Raw genomic sequence first — 17,296 nt, 5'->3', positions numbered from 1 at the left:
GTTAACAAATAAGAACAGTGTCACAATTCTACTAATTTACACAATGGTATTTATACCTTTGTCTGATCCAGTTCTGATGAGAGGCTCTCTAAACTGCTAAAGCTTAAGATGCGTTCAAGTGCAGAGCTTGCTTGCTTAAGATATTTGACTACTGTTTCTTTGTCTCTTTCAAACTGTTCCCATTTGTTTACTGTGACCTACACACACATACACACACACAAAAAGACAATAACAGAAAAGAGTTTGGTTGTAAATTACTGAAGAAGGTCAAAGGTTACAGACCTAAATGCAAAATACAGCCATCATTTTTTTTTTCCTCTCAGAACCCCAGCTACAGTACAGACACAACCATCTAGAAGACAGTTAAGGTCAGGTTGGTCCCTGGCACATCTTCTATTTTGTTGCATAGAAAAGTACAGTTCTCTGTAGTACGTTTCTCTCTGGATTTTAAGCATGTATCTGAACCTACTAAAGCCTCAAGGCTATATAAGTAAAGGCGGAAGGACTGGATCTCTGCTCAATAATACCTATAGAATTAGAAAAAAATGTGGTTAAAAAAAACTAAACAGGCAAAATGGTAATTATATTAATACCAAGCTGAATATAGAGAGCTATCTGTTCTGTTGATCTAATGTAAATTTTGGTTAACATGGGGCATTTGATTATTAGCTCCTCCAAGTTTGGAACCCAACCTAGTATCATCAGTGTAATGAATATTTCCTTGAAATGTCAAGTTTCTGAAATAAACTGAAGCCCCTATTAAGACTTGGCAGAAGGTGGGCCCTTTTAGAAATATCCTAATTTGCTCCCACCAATAATTACAATTAAGTCTTCTAATACTCTGTAATGTCAATCATATAGTGTTAGCCTATCGTAACAGGAAATAACTGTGGTGTCTTCAAACCTCCAAGCAAAATGACAAATCCAATGGCACGATCACCCTTGAGCAGTAAAAACTGAGGGGCGGGTGTAGTCTGGTGAATTGAGCTTAGGGTTGTGAATCAGGAGGGAGTCAGTGATTTGCTCTGTGCCTCTGTTTTCCCATCTGTGAAATTCGGATATTTCATATAGCAGTTGTGAGGCTTAATTGTTTGCACAGTGCTGTATATATAGTAGGTATTATTATTGAATGCCACCTAAATAATTTCACTACTGTGCAGTGAATAAATATGCCACATAATTCCCATCTAAAAATGAATTCATAGGCATTTTGTTTATTAAATGAGAATTAGCACAGTCAATTAGGACTGAGTTAGAAGCTAATAAAAAAGTAAATGATGTACTATAATCCAAAAGGGTTCACACATTTGGCTCAAACGAGGAAAGAAAAGTACCAGGAGGGATGGCTGGGTTCTAACCGTGAAGTTCCCACATACCAAGTTTCAAAGGTGAGAAACTGATCACAGGTTTGTTAAAAATGTTAAAACATAGAGCAAACGCAACTCTCATCAGATGGATACAAGAGCAAGTTAAAGAAAAGGGCATTGACCTGTTACCACTGGAAGAAGTAGCAAGTTGTCAATCCTATAAATAAATTACATGAAAAAATGGGAAAATAGAATACAGGACACTCATTTCTGTAATGTTACATGCAGAACACTCACCTGTAATTTTTCTTCCCGTTTCTCCATATTCTGCTGCATGTTTTCTAATGTACCTTCCAGCTTCTGTAAATCTTCTTGCACTGTGCTAGGCAGTCCTCCTTCGATCTGCAGCTGCTTAGCTCGTGCAATCTGCTGTTGAACATCTTGCCTCTTTGCACAGAGCCTCTTTGTCCTTTGCTAGAAGCATTTATTCAAGAGGATTGATACAAATTTAAATGTTTCTTAGTTCAGTGTTGAAAACAGGCACACCAGAAACACATGCACAGCTTTCTGTATGTGTATATCTATACAAAGGGAATAATAGACAAAGGGCTACACTATCTCCTCCCTGAACAGAAATATGGTCAGAGGGCGAGGACACATGGAGCCTTTTTGCCCTGCTTGTGCACCCGCACAGGAGGCAGGCATAAGCTGGCTACCAAGCAGTGAGTAATGGCTGGAGGTTGGCTCATGCTGCTTCACTATCCCCTGGCTCCAGAGCACCTTTGGTTATGTTGTGGACATGGCAGTAGCCCTGCTCCTTCTCTGTGTCACTCGCCAGATGCAGAGCAGAACTGAAGGAAGCACACTGTACAGCCACACAGCAAACAAACAGCAAATGTGAAAGCTCCACCCCCTTGCATGTGCGTGTCCCACCCACCTCCAGCCCTGCCTCGGACATGTCCGTTTGCTGGGGTTTGTGAAGGAATCCTCAGAAAGCAGCCTGCAGCTGTGTGTCTCAGTTCTCTTCTGGCCAGTTCCAGGGCTTTTAAAGACTCCATTTGTACCACTGCCCACATCTGCCATACAGGGGCCAGGACAGGGTGAGAATTCCACCCATGACTCTTCCTGGCTTATGCAAGGATAAACCTGCCAAGTCTCTGTGAGTAGCGCTCCTCTTCCTGCCTCTCTCAGATTGGCTCAGGTTTGCAGAGCCTTAAAACCCCAGCACATACAGCAACTATAACACAGATGTAGTTTTTACAAATATGACACATGCTGTATAGAAACAGAGCTACAACACAGCATCCTCCGGTTAGACAACAAGGCACATCCAACTGTGCAGAAACATAGGTTAATAAACACCATTTACACCATGCACCGACACTGACAATAATGTGATTCTTCTTAAGGAAGTATTTGTTAGTATGATTGAAGTGATCAGGAACAGTCAGCATGGATTCACCATGGGCAAGTCATACCTGACTAACCTAATTCACTTCTATGACGAGATAACTGGCTCTGATGATGAGGGGAAAGCAGTGTACATGTTATTCCTTGACTTTAGCAAAGCTTTTGATACGGTCTCCCACAGTATTCTTGCCAGCAAGTTAAAGAAGTATGGGCTGGATGAATAGACTATAAGGTGGATAGAAAGCTGGCTAGATCATTGGGCTCAACGGGTAGCGATCAATGGCTCCATGTCTAGTTGGCAGCCAGTATCAAGCGGAGTGCCCCAAGGGTCAGTCCTAATAACAATATATGGAGATATACCTATCTCATAGAACTGGAAGGGACCTTGAAAGGTCATTGAGTCCAGCCCCCTGCCTTCACTAGCAGGACCAAGTACTGATTTTTGCCCCAGATCCCTAAGTGGCCCCCTCAAGGATTGAACTCACAACCCTGGGTTGAGCAGGCCAATGCTCAAACCACTGAGCTATCCTTCCCCCCTGGGGCTGGTTTTGTTCAATATCTTCATTAATGATCTGGAGGATGGCGTGGATTGCACCCTCAGCAAGTTTGCAGAGGACACTAAACTGGGAGGAGTGGTAGATACGCTGGAGGGTAGGGATAGGATACAGAGGGACCTAGACAAATTAGAGGATTGGGCCAAAAGAAATCTGATGAGGTTCAACAAGGACAAGTGCAGAGTCCTGCACTTAGGACGAAAGAATCCCATGCACTGCAACAGACTAGGGACTGAGTGGGTAGGCAGCAGTTCTGCAGAAAAGGATCTTGGGGTTACAGTGGACAAGAAGCTGGATATGAGTCAACAGTGCGCCCTTGTTGCCAAGAAGGCTAACGGCATTTTGGGTTGTATAAGTAGGAGCATTGCCAGCAGATCGAGGGACGTGATCATTCCCCTCTATTCGGCATTGGTGAGGCCTCATCTGGAGTACTGTGTCCAGTTTTGGGCCCCACACTACAAGAAGGATGTGGAAAAATTGGAAAGAGTCTAGCGGAGGGCAACAAAAATGATTAGAGGGCTGAAGCACATGACTTATGAGGAGAGGCTGAGGGGACTGGGATTATTTAGTCTGCAGAAGAGAAGAATGAAGGGGGATTTGATAGCTGATTTCAACTACCTGAAAGGGGGTTCCAAAGAGGATGGATCTAGACTGTTCTCAGTGGTACCAGATGACAGAACAAGGAGTAATGGTCTCAAGTTGCAGTGGGGGAGGTTTAGGTTGGATATTAGGGAAAACTTTTTCACTAGGAGGGTGGTGAAGCACTGGAATGGGTTACCTAGGGAGGTGGTGGAATCTCCTTCCTTAGAGGTTTTTAAGGTCAGGCTTGACAAAGCCCTGGCTGGGAAGATTTAGTTGGGGATTGGTCCTGCTTTGAGCAGGGGGTTGGACTAGATGACCTCCTGAGGTCCCTTCCAACCCTGATATTCTATGATTCTATGAAAACAGTGATGTGTGTAACTATTGCATAATTGGGTTCACGGTCTGTTAAGATTTAAAAAAAAAACTTTTTTTAATTTTGTTTACCTGCAATCAATTAAAATAAGAACCTATTACTGCGGTAGCTGAGCATCTGATTTGGTGAAAATATGACATCTTGCATTACGTATCAATTAATGTAAACTACACAAAACAGCTTTTTATAGTTTTATATACTCAACCAGAATATTAAGGACAAATTCTGCCTTCAGTTACATACACTCGTGTAACTGAAGGCAGAATCTGGCCCTCAATATTAAAAATATTAATTGTGCAAATTGAAACATTGGGTTAATTGAACCATGGCAATATAATATCATCAAACCAAATTCTGTTACTGGAGGCACAGTACTGGAAAAAATGACTGCTGTAAATAATTCCTCCAATTACGCTAAAAACAATCAGATCAGAATCTTAGCCTTTAAAAATGGTAATACTTGTAGAGTGCACCTTGTCAAAAATTTCAAACTTTGGCACCTAAATAAAAATGGTCTGATTTTCAGAGGGTCTGGAACGCAAGTGAATTCAGTGAGAGCTGCTAGTGCTCATCTCCACTGAAAATCTCGCTATTTTTATTTAGGGCACCCAGGTTTGAAAATCTTGGTCTGTTTATTTCAAAACAAAGTAAATGCCATCATTATAAACTAGTATCACTTAGGTCATGTCTACACTAGCACTTATGTCGGCAAAACTTTTGTCGCTCCGGGGTCTGACAAAAAAACCCACCCCCTTGAGCGACATAAGTTTTGCCAGCATAAGCACTCATGTGCACAGCTCTATGTCGCTCATTGAGCTGATTTTATTATGTCAATGGGAGAGCTCTCTCCCATCAGCATAGCGTGGCTACATGAGCACTCTTACAGAGGCACTATTTCCCCATGCTGGGGCTATACTTTTTACCTGACATTGTCATATTAAATACACTGCAGTACACCATAGGAGAAGCCACACAAACCCTCTAGCTTGTCAATGACACAAACTCCACATAACAAGTATATCAAATGGGTATGACCAGTTGTCCTACCTGATGATGCAGAAGCAGTTGTTGAGCCTGTAATAAGCTTTCTGTATCTAAGATTTTTTCAGCCTCTACTTGGGCTTCTTTTGAGTTGATAATTAGTTCTTCTAGGGCACTTTTTACTTCTTCTTTGTATTGGACACAATCCCCAACAGTGCTTAACATCTTCTCAATCTATATTTATGGACAAAATTGAAATATGCAATAGCTGAACAGGGTTAATTTAGATTTGGGGTATTTTTTGTAACACATGATAACTGTCTGTAATGCAAAACCCATACATCTCCAGGTCGTTTAGGACCTTCTATTTACTTTGTATTTAAAGAAAAACTAAAAACATTCGTAGCCCTAAAACATGACTACCCTACCCTAATTTCTATCTGTTTGCAATGTCTTTGTAATACTTTATGGGTTATATCTTCAAGTGGTATAAATTGCCATAACTCCATTTATTTCAGATCAGTTATGACAATTTACACAATTTGAGGATCTCTCTCAGTATATTATTTGTACTTCGTATTAGCCTAGCATTCATCAACAATTCTACAATAATATACCAGTGGAAGAAAATACAAATATAAAATGTAATTAGTCAGAAAACAGATATCAGTTTTTAGGAATGTGTGAAATATTTCAGACAGATTAAGGATCAACAGAACCTAAACTCTAAAATTGAGGACAACATAAAGCCAAACCATATTTAGGTTCTGAAAAATCAGGACATTATGAACCAACAGTTTTCACAAAATTTCAAGCCCAACTTTCACACCAAGGAAAATTAAATTAAGTTTGAATAAATACTTGGAGCCTGTATAAATCTGGAGCAATTACAATGATGTAAGAAGGTCTCTGCAAGAGACTGCAATGAAAGTGCCACCAGAGTCTCCATCCTGAATTTCATCTTCCTCCTAACAAGGACATCCCCAAACTCCTCCTAGTCTTTCTCTTATGAAAAATATGGAGTAGAGTCTTGAGAGGCAGGCTCGATTGACCCTAGATCTAAGAGGAGCACAATTTCTTCAGGACAGTTTGAGGCTTCTCGTTGTCTGTCAAAGCTAGATGGGAAATAGATAAGAGCTGTGAGGGTATCCATGTGTCTGAAGTTGACAGGGTCCATAAACTTAAGTGAGATATCCTGCCTATTTTTGGAAGAAACAGGCCCTTGAACAGTCACACTGATGAGGGATATATCCTGTTACTGAATCTAGTCTTCTTCTGGTGTTTTGTGCACAGATTCTGCCCCTGGAATGTGAAGAGTCTCTCCTTGGGTTAAGAATGAAAGGATCTTCTACCTTTGTACCAGAGCTTGTAGTCCTTTGAGCTTGCAGGAGAGCTTGTAGTGCTTTGAGGGCTTCATTGGAGTAGATAGCTCACACTATGGCTTATCTGCATTGTCAGCCACCACCTTATCAATCATTTCCTCCTGAGATTTTTGAGGCACAGATAATTTGCTATAATGTGCTGCCCAGGTCAGAAGCCAGAGTCAGTGCCTGGACATTGAGTTTGCTGCCATGACTCTTGCTGGCAACTTTAAGAAATCTACAGATAAACTGGTATAAATATGGAAGCCAGGAATATCTTCTATTGTATCAACTTACTTGAATTCATCATAGATCTGGAGATGCAAGCATTTTATATCATTATAAATATAAATATTTTGGCTCAGTAAAACTGGTGGTTGCTAGAGAGCCCTGGGGGCAGCTGAAGAAGTTTTGAAGTCGCTTCTGAGGATGACTTCCATCGTCTAGTCTTTTGCGAGAATTATCTTGCCATTTTCCACAAATGGCACTATTGCATCAGCAACAAGAATGATGCAAACATCATTTTGGGTCCTAGGATACTGTAAAATTCCAGGACATGCCAAGTGATCCTTTCCCCTTTACCTAGAGTACCCCATTAACATCTTTGATGAAGGAATGTAGGGGGTAGCAAAACTTTGTAATGCTGGCCACCACTTTCCTCCTCCTGGTTTGAAACATGTCCAGGGGAAAAAAACTCCTCCTGCTTCTCTAGCTCAGAGTAATAGTCTGAAATCAAGAGTCTTCCCTCTTTAGGAAAAGAACTGGAGCTCATGGAAGAAGTTGAAGAGCTGGAGTGTTTTGGGGATTTTTTCTAGTGTCTCCTGTACATTTTTGGCTTTTTTCTCATCTTTTGCTCAATTTGTCACTTCCACGGCTATAGCTCCCGCCTGAACATTGAAGGGTGGGGGAAATTTTCACCCTTTGCCTCTCAGAAACTCCACCTTGGGACTCCTAAAGTATGAGCAGGTGCTCAGTCCAGACCTCAGGCTCCCTTGCTTTGTTTGCCCCATGCCATCTCCTTCACCTGCTTTCAACACAAGTCCAAAACCTACACCACTTGGTACAGGGATTCACAAGAGAAGGTTCCTCATCCTGTGCAATAACTGAGATTCTTTGAAATGGTGTCCCTGTGGGTGCTCCCCTTCAGGTGTTGGTGTCCCTGCACCTTTGAGCGGAGAATTTCAGCAGCAGTGCTCATCTGAGTCGTGCATGTCCTCTCCCCATGTCGTGCCACTGTCATGCCTATCTAGCGCCATACTACCAGACTTCCCTTAGTTACGTTCTTTTTTTTCGAGGAGTGTCCCTGTGGGTCCTCTACTTCAGGTGACTGTCGAGCAGTGCCCCTTGTTGGACGGAAGGGGCTTCGGAGTTGCGTAAATCCTACCAAATGTTTCCACTCTTTGTTGTATGGAGTGGATCTCTGTTGTTGTTGTCTGCCTCGTTAGTGAATTTGGTGCGGGATGAGAAAATAAGAAGCCTAGTCCTTTAGAGGGAACATAGTACTTCTTATCCACTCTTTTGCAGGTGGGCGGTATCGTAGCTGGGGTCTGTCATACATTTTTGGCTGGTTCCATTGGTGCACCAACGTATGGGAAGCGCAATTTTAGATGAGGAGGATGTATGGAGAATGTCCAGTAGTTTGTGCTGGGACTCTGGAACCTCCTCTAGACGAATCTCTAGGATATCAGCAATTCTTTTAAAGAGTTCCTGGAAGGGTTTAAAATCGTCCGCCACTGTGGGTGGCGGTGGCATTATGGCCTCGTCCAGCGACGAAGAAGAAATGTTGGCTGTTGGTGTTGTAACCTGTTCCCAGGCTTCTTCCTGTTCTTCAGCTCTCTCCTCAGGGGGCTCTGAAGGTGCAGCAATGGAGAATGATGGGGAAGATCTAAGCCTCTCTCTGTATAGGCTCAGGGGTCTGAGATACTGTCTCCTGTATGCCCTCAGGGGTCCCAGTAGGGTCACTGAGTGGGGAATGGCATAAGCAGTGGCATCCAGGGGAAGCCCTACCAGGTCTGGATGTCAGCCCTGTGATGGGTTTTAGGATGTACAAGTGGACCCAGAGTAGATTCTATGGGAGAGGGATGCTGAGATAAGAAGACACCTTACTCCTCAGTAACTTCTTCCTCACTAGAGAATGGAGGGGCCAGAGGTGAAGTGGGCTGACGTGGTGCCGTGTGTTCTGGGGAAACATCGGTGCCCAAAAGATGTGATTCAGGCATTGATGAACCATGCAAAACAGTTCTGTTTACAATGACTCATCAATAACCCTTTTCTCAGGCCAGAAAGTAGTGTTCTCGTATGCTGTCTCTTAGGGGTCAAAAACTCCCACTGACTTCAGTGGTATCAGAATTTGGTTGCAGATCAGCCAGTAAGGATGGCAGGGGGCCCAATCACTTAGAGCCTGATTCTGCCAATCTAATTCACTTTAGATGTTCTTACTTTGGAGAGCAAGGGTGTGATTTAGCCTAAGGGTTGCAACAACTGAATCCTGAGACTTCCAAACCTGAGACACCCACATCACCAGGCTGTCAATGTAAAATGCTTGATAGTATTTAATTATAGCAAACTAATGTTCCTCTTTTAGATAAAAACTCCTAAAGCACTGCAGATATTCAGGATTCAGAAATGTTCATGTGAAGCAGAGAAAGATTCAGGAGTCTGCTGATCAGCTCTGTCAATATTTTTGTTTGTTAGACTCAAGGCTTTGTTGCATCTGGAATCTGAATGAATTTGGGTTGCTGTGTGCTTCTAGTGTAATTAAAAAAAACAGCAGGTCACTTAGTCTTGTGCAGCATGGCTGATGTCACTACATATGATGCTGTAAATGTAGTGGCATTGTGTTTCTCATATTATACCTCAGCCAGCAAATGTAGGAGTCCCTTGAAGTCACTAGAAAGTTTAGATAGCTCATTCTCTTTCTTTCTGGCTTCATCCTCGGCAGAAACCTCAGTCAGGACAGCAAGTCTAGATTTCAGCCAGTTGACATTTTCTCCTTGTTTGCTGATATCTTGTTGGATTATCTACAAAAGAATCACAAATGTACAAGCTTAGAATCAATTAAATATACCAGCGAATAATATTCATGGGCAATCTGCCATCAATCCTATGGTTAGCAGCACAAAAGTATGTGTGTAAGAATCTGTATACTTTCCTTTGAAGACTGCAGGATAGTATTTTTCTCTAATTCCCATGGAGTCTGTTATGTTCTACATAGAGCTGAATCCTGCATTCCTTCCACAAGCAATACAGGATTGTCCCCTACTGATTACATTGCTGAAGCCTGTTTTTTTCCCCTACAGGCTGGCATTTTTGGTGCTCATTATCCACATGGTATACACTGTATATATTTTTTCATATATTGACCATACAATATCCTGCATATATGTATCTAAAATAGGATTACATTGCATATTTTAAAGCAGGGATTGGCAACTTTTGGCCCGTGGCCCGCCAGGGTAAGCCCCCTGGTGGGCTGGGCCGGGTTTGTTTACCTGCTGTGTCCGCAGGTTTGGCTGATCTCAGCTCCCACTGGCCGCGGTTCGGCATCCCAGGCCAATGGGGGCTGCGGGAAGCGGCGCGGGCCAAGGGATGTGCTGGCCGCCGCTTCCTGCCGCCCCCATTGGCCTGAAGTGGCGAACCGCGGAGAGTGGGAGCCACGATCGGCTGAACCTGCGGACGCAGCAGGTAAACAAACTGGCCTGGACCGCCAGGGGGCTTACCCTGGCGGGCTGCGTGCCAAAGGTTGCCGATTCCTGTTTTAAAGAGTATCGGGATTAGCCAAATTAGCAACATTTTATTATGTTTTCATCTGTTTTCAGATACTTAGGCCAGAGTCACAAAGAAACTTTTTTAGAGCACTCACGGGTTCAAATCCCTTCTCCCCCTCAGGTGGCAGGCTCTCCCACATCTCAGGTGAATACGCTAACCACTAAAAGTTAAGAGGGAGGTTCACCCCCTCCATTTTGTGTCAGTTTGTCTATAAGTGCCGAATTTGGAAGGTGAGGACTGAACACGCTTCCCGGGTGGGCAATTTAGGAGGAGGAACACTGATCTTCTCCTGGATTGTGCATTGCTCTGAGGCTTAGGCATCCAGATCCTTGGAGTGGGGCTTCTGTGATCTTGCTCAAAGGCAGAAACGTAGGCACCCAGGGAACTTTTACTGCACAAATGTAGGTGCCTACAGGGTTGGAGGAGGGGGTTTTGTGAATCCCAGTGGTGCCTGATTTTGGGAGTTAGGTGCCTAAAGTGGCAATTAGGCACCCAAGTCCTTCTGTGTATTAGCACTCACAGTACAAAAGGTAAGTGAAGCACATTTTCCCTACATATAAAAACCCATGCTTTAAAAAAAAATATTGATGTGGTCATTTTAGGGACCAGTGGTAAAGCCTTTCCACACGTGAGAAGTCCCATTGACTAAAATGGAACTGCTCAGAGGTGTAAGGGCTGAAGGGCTATTTACCAAAACCACCACTATTTTGCCATTTTTACAGATATCTCTCGGACGTGTATACCTTCTCATCACAACACAATGAAGTCATTCAATGAGGTATTAACACCTCAGTGCAGTGTTAATAAACTGGTACTTAAACCAGTCAAACCTTGCCTTCTATGGCATGTAGAAATCACCTGCGAAATCAATGGAGAGTTCCGAATAAAACTGGATGGCATGGTATGCAAAGCATTGCATTAGCTTTGACTGTTTTTTTATTAATTTATTTATTGGCTTTTATCTGTAGGTGACCGCACCAGCATTTCTATTCAACATAGCAGATGTGGAAATTAGGAATGACCCAAATAGAAACAAAATGTTTCTGATTACTCCTTCATATTTTTTTACAAGGTGAAGAATGTTAACAGCGCAAGAAATCTCCCTGCTGCTTGTTAAAGAAGCCATAGTTATTTATAGAATGTAATAAAGATTTTAATTATAATTTTTAATTAATAATTTAATTTTTATTGTTAACTCTGATTTTCCCTAGAGTGTTATTTGTTGAATAATATTTCAAATTATATAAGCATCTATATACTTTTTAAAATTTCTAAAATAGCAATTTTTTCCAATTTCACTCACTTTTTCCCAACTGTTTATGTCTCTAAGCCAGTGCTAATAAGAGGATATAGCAGAGTCATGCCATTAATCCTCTGACTTGTGTGATTTTTCAAGGTCACTCAAATTCCTTTTCTCTGCATAGGTAAGCCTTATAATCTGTTAATGACTTTCATGAACCTCGATAAACTGTACTAATTTGTAGTCCTGTTCTCCCTTCTACTGTAAAAAGGAAAAAGGGTCAAATTCTGTCCCAATATACACCCTGAGTTATTAACCTCAATGAATTTAGTCAAAGGTTCAGCTCCTCAGCTACTCTACCAGCGCTCTCCTCTTATAGAGCTTAATGCTCTCAAAGGGGGGGGGGGGGAGAGAGACTGGATAATTTCCATCCCAAAACACTGAAAGAACTGGCATGATAGATTGCTAGCCTGATAGTAAGGATTTTGAATACTTCTATCTATTCAGGGGTAGTGCCATAAAATGGCACAACAGCTAACGTTGTAGGTATATTTAAGAAAAGGAAAAAAAGTGATTCTGGCAATTACAGATCTGTTAGTCTGACCTCAGTTGTTTGCAAGGCTTTAGAATCTGGAATCACCTCCCATTAGGAATTGCAGGGGCAAACAACTTAATTAGTTTTAAGAGCGAGCTGGACAAATTTATGAGTGCAGTTGTATGAAGGGGCCGTTTGTGATGGTGGAGGGCAGGGCTTGGCATCCCTTCCAGTTTATGTCCTATGCTCCTAAAATCTCATGTTTTGGGGGTTCAGCCAGTCACATACAGAGGTCAGGAAGGGATTCCCCCACCCAATATGTATTCTAGGGTCTTTTGTCTCCTTCTTCTGAAGGCCACTGCTGAAGATGGGACACTGGCCAGGGTGGTATGTTGCACTGAGGTGGTGCCCAACTTTCTCTCTTTCAGGCTGGCTGGTTCTTGTTCACATGCTCAGGGTCCAACTGATGGCCATATGTGGGGTTGGGAAGGATTTTTCTCCCAGATCAGATTGGCAGTGACCTTTGGGGGGTTGTCCCAGTATGGGGTGTGGTTAACTCTCCAGGATCATTGGGGTATCCCTCACTATATTCCCTGCCATTGCAGGGGTCTTGGGCATTAGTGCACCTTGGTCCCTCCTATTCTCTGCTTATGGCAAACAACAGTTTAGTCTTCTGGGGGCTGTAACACTTTGGTCTAATTTTGGTTGTTGGGTTTAGTGTGCAGGTGCTGGGTGGTGTTGCTGTGATATATAGGAGGTCAGACTAGATATTCTGGTTGTCTCTTCTGGCCTTAAACACTATGCCTCTGTGTTGCCAGCCAGGTCTGCTCACTGATGTGAAGGTAGGTGGTGAGATGGACCCTGCCTCCAGCTTCTCTTTTTGTATAGGCCCTAGGTGCCGACTCTGTGCAGTTGAACTGATGGGGAACACCGTTGAAGTCCAGGGAAGAAATCACTCTCCTTTAGTTGAATATAAGCTAAGAACTAACCTCCGTGGCTGTTTTAAATTGTTTGTATTTGGCAGTATCATTGACATCATGCTTCATCTTCTTTAGCTCACTCTCCTTTGATGAAATCCAACTTGCTAATTCAGAAATTCTGAAATCAAAGACCACACAACAGAAAACAAGTTAAAAGTTAGCTGTAAACTAACCTTTATCAAGCCACAGCTGATAATTATTAGCTTAAATAAAAAACAACAAGAAGAAGAAAAACAGATTATTTTGGACCTACTATATAAAATAGAGTTTTCTGTTTGTGAACAAAAAAAGCATTTACTATTCCTTGAATTGTATTTTTCTATGACTGGAAGTTTTAAAGAAGAGCACATATACTAATTGTTCTGACCAAGGCTCTGTCATACCCAGCTAACAACAGAACTAGTACCTATTATTGTACTCCTTCCATTTGTCAGGATTCTCTTTTAGCTTCACATAGGTGCTATCAATCTGGGATTTAAGTTCCTTGAGGGTTTCTTGGCTGCTTTCTGATGTAGTCTTAAGTTGATCCCATTCTGGGAGTTTTAGGCACAGTTCTTCAATCAGCTGCAGCCTTTTCTCACACAACTGATAGGGTCCCTTATCACTGAAGAAAAACTGAAAAGGGGGAAAAAGCAACAATAATACAAACTGGCAAAGCCACAAATCACATTTTTTTATATAAAATTAAGTAGGCTCCCAGCTTTTGAATATCAGTACAAAAGTAAATCAAATTCATCTTTCCTTTAAAGTTTCAAATCTTAGTACACTTAAAAGTTGTTCAGAGAACTTATAGAACCTCCATCCAGGGGTCCAATTTACTGCCATGTTACACCAGTTTCACATCGCTGAAATCAACAGAGTTGCATTAGTGTGAATCTGGAGTAACTTGATTGTGGTCAATGAGACCTTGGTTTTTATATCCTTTGTATTTGAATGCATTTACACACATATCCACTTGGTGGCACATGGTGCATACCTTGTGCTCTTTGATGATCTTTTCACTGCCCTTGCTGGATACCAGCTTGTTCTCTCTAGCAAGTTCAGATCTACACTCTTCCATTGTGCCTAAGAGTTTGCTTTTCTCCACTTCAATCTTCAGATGGACCAAATGATAGGGGGCTTCTGCCTGGAGATCCTATACTCCATAGGGAAAAAAACAAACACAGAAAGCAAGCATGATTCTCATTCATCCAATGTAAGGCTACTAAATGAGAATTATAGAACAATTTTTAAAGTGCAACAGAAATCACATACATGCTATTACACACACAGAACAGATGTTTTTTAGCATTCATGTATGAAGGGAAATAAAATAAATCTATTACACAGAATTATTAGTTATATACTTAGATCACAAGCTCTTTAGGACAGGTACCTTCTTTCACAATAGTGACAGGTTTCAGAGTGGTAGCCATGTTAGTCTGTATAAGCAAAAACAACGAGGTGGTACCTTAGAGACTAACAGATTTATTTGGGCATAAGACTGTCCAGTTTGGCCAATGTACATTGCAGAGGGGTATTGCAGGCGCTTAATGGTATGTGGACAGTCTCTACGCAAAAGAATAAATGGACACAAATCTGACATCAGGAATTATAACATTCAAAAAGCAGTAGGAGAACACTTCAATCTCTCTGGTCACTCAATAACAGACCTTAAATTCTTCAAAAAAACCCTTAAAAAACAGACTCCAACATGAAACTACAGAACTGGAATTAATTTGCAAACTGGACACCATCAGATTAGGCCTGAATAAAGACTGGGAGTGGTTGGGTCATTACAAAACCTAAACCTAAAATCCCCAATACTAATTTCTCCCTACTGTTACTCACACCTTCTTGTCAACTGTCTGAAATGGGCCACTCTCATTACCACTTCAAAAGTTATTTTTCCTCCTTGGTATCCTACTGTTAATTGATTTGTCTCGTTAGACTGACCTCACACTTGGTAAGGCAACTCACATCTTTTCATGTATTTATAGCTGCTCCTGTATTTTCCACTCCATGCATCTGATGAAGTGGGTTCTAGCCCACGAAAGCTTATGCCCAAATAAATTTGTTAGTCTCTAAGGTGCCACAAGGACCCCTCGTTGTTTTCACAATAGTGTGTACAGTGCCTAGCACAGTGAGGTTCTGATCTATGACTGGGGTTTCTAGGTGCTACCTCAATAAAAATAAATAATGAAGGTAATAATAGTGTGGCTACATTAGCAACAGCCCCCCAAGGGCACCTGCTTTTGTGTATATGAAAAGCCACAGGCTCACACAAAATGTGACTTATTAGGGGCAGGATTTTCCAAAATGGCCAGTGTTGGCCTAATATTGCTTGCATTGCAGTCAACGGTAAAATTCCCAGAGAATTAGGCCAATGCTGCGTGCTTTTGAAAACCCCACTCTAGATATTTAGCTACCCCAATGATGTATGCAAGATGAACTCAAATGGAGAGCTTTGTGCTTCCCCAGATGTTGAACCTGAATATTCTGTAGGCATATTCTGAGAGGACTATTTGAAAACTTGGCCCATAAAGAATAATAAAATTATTCCGTGACTTATTATCAGTCTTTGCTCAGTCACTTTAGTCTTTGGCAATAAGCACTGTTTAAACTGAAAGCCTAATCTATTAAAAATCCGTTTTATTAGTGTTACTACAGTAACTACAGGCAGCTCTGCTTCAGTGTAAAGCATGAAAAGGTTAGGTGATATTAAAGGCAGCACTAGTAGCAGCACTGGTACCACCTCTTATTGCTCGACACTTCCCATTATAAAACTCGGTTTTCAGCTGCTTTCAACTTTTCCAAACTTTAACTGTTCTGGCTGAAATTTTCCATGTGAGATGTCTGTCTCAGGCTGATGGTGTTTTCTTTTTTTTAATTTCAGCCAAAACAGTTCAGCCATTTCCAAGAATGAGACTAGGGAAAAAACAAAGTCTGGGCATTAGAAATGAGAGTTGGGATGGGTTCGGCAAGGAGACTGGAAATGCGGGATGTGAGACTGGGAGTAAATAGATGGAGTGGAAAGACTGAGATTGGATGAGGACCCTGGGAAGTGACTGGGACTGGCTGGGCAGTGGGAAGAAGGTTGGGTGGAGGGGAGACACATCTGACAAGAAGCTAGGATGTAAGGGGAGAACTGGGACAAGGAGATGGCTGGTGGAGAGACACTGAGATTGGAGCTCAGGGAGGGAGGGAGACTGAGACTGGGAGCCAATGGTGAGGGGGAATGTGGGCAGGGGGTGACTGGAAGCTGGGGGAAGAGGACTACTTCAGTGAGGAGTCGAGAGGGGAAAACTGGTACTGGCTCGGCAAGGAAACTGGCACTAAAAACCTGGGGAGAGAACTGGAAATAACAGGGAAAGGAGACCGAATCACGGACAAGGGGGGAGGGAGACTGGGACTGGTATTCCAGTGGGGAGACTACAACTGGGTGGGAACGGAGACTGGGACTGAGATTAGAAATCTGAGGAGTGGAGATTGGGTAGGTGAGGAGAATGAGATTGTGATGAGGAGTCAGGGATGGGAAAGAGACAGGACTGGAACAAGAAGAAGTTGGAAGGGATGTAACAGAAGGGATCAAGCTAGGGAGGAAACAGACAGAAGAGTCTCTACCCACTAAAGCACACACCCCTCCTGAACCTGAAATGGAGCCCAAGATTCCTGGGTCTCACCATTCTTCTTCTGTCAGGAAATATCTGTGAAACCCACTGACAAAATGTGTGTCTCTTCCCCCTGTTGTGCTGGTCCATAACCTACTACTGCTATCAGTTAGTCCATTAGCTCAAGTAGCAGAGGATTGTGTGGTGGAATCTAAAGGTTCCAACTCTGCTGATGATCCATGTGGGTGTCAACATGATGCCACATGATGGATTTTTTTTTCAGTTTGCTTTTTTAAAAAAAAACTAGGAAATTACACACAAAAATCTACATTAAAAGAACAAAGTCAAGTACTCAAACGTAGAAAGTGCCAGAATTAAATATGTCTTAGAAATCTTACTTTAACCCCACTGTGTGTATAAATTATGATACAGTCCTTAAATACATGATCACATACTGTGTTTTCCATATGACCCCTGCATCATTCAGTGCACAGGATGGACTGCTCTGGGAGATGAATCAGGGCTGCATAGCAAAGGAGGTTGTCATCTGTAGGTCCCCTATCTCATTTGTTTCAGAAGTTGGAAGGTGTGTAGTGAATGAGGCAGAGGATTGCA

The 17,296-nt window shown here is 42.2% G+C and overlaps 1 protein-coding gene across 1 annotated transcript in view; it reads right to left on the bottom strand.

The window, feature by feature from the left end:
• Positions 1-17,296, bottom strand: part of LOC112105257 (nesprin-1-like) — a 121,522-nt gene that overhangs the window by 8,470 nt on the left and 95,756 nt on the right. Inside the window, exons 24-30 of the mRNA XM_026649535.1 lie at positions 14,068-14,226; positions 13,498-13,706; positions 13,101-13,209; positions 9,424-9,588; positions 5,274-5,441; positions 1,605-1,781; positions 57-197 (exon numbers count right to left, since the gene is read on the bottom strand). Of these exons, the coding sequence (XP_026505320.1) occupies positions 57-197; positions 1,605-1,781; positions 5,274-5,441; positions 9,424-9,588; positions 13,101-13,209; positions 13,498-13,706; positions 14,068-14,226 (1,128 nt within the window). The remainder of the gene's footprint in view (positions 1-56; positions 198-1,604; positions 1,782-5,273; positions 5,442-9,423; positions 9,589-13,100; positions 13,210-13,497; positions 13,707-14,067; positions 14,227-17,296) is intronic.

The sequence above is a fragment of the Terrapene carolina genome, unplaced genomic scaffold (assembly GCF_002925995.2).
Source record: "Terrapene carolina triunguis isolate 2854851 unplaced genomic scaffold, T_m_triunguis-2.0 Scaffold85, whole genome shotgun sequence".
Taxonomy (NCBI): Eukaryota; Metazoa; Chordata; order Testudines; family Emydidae; genus Terrapene; species Terrapene triunguis.
Note: the sequence above shows the minus strand (reverse complement) of the source record. Positions and strands in the feature narration are given on the sequence as shown.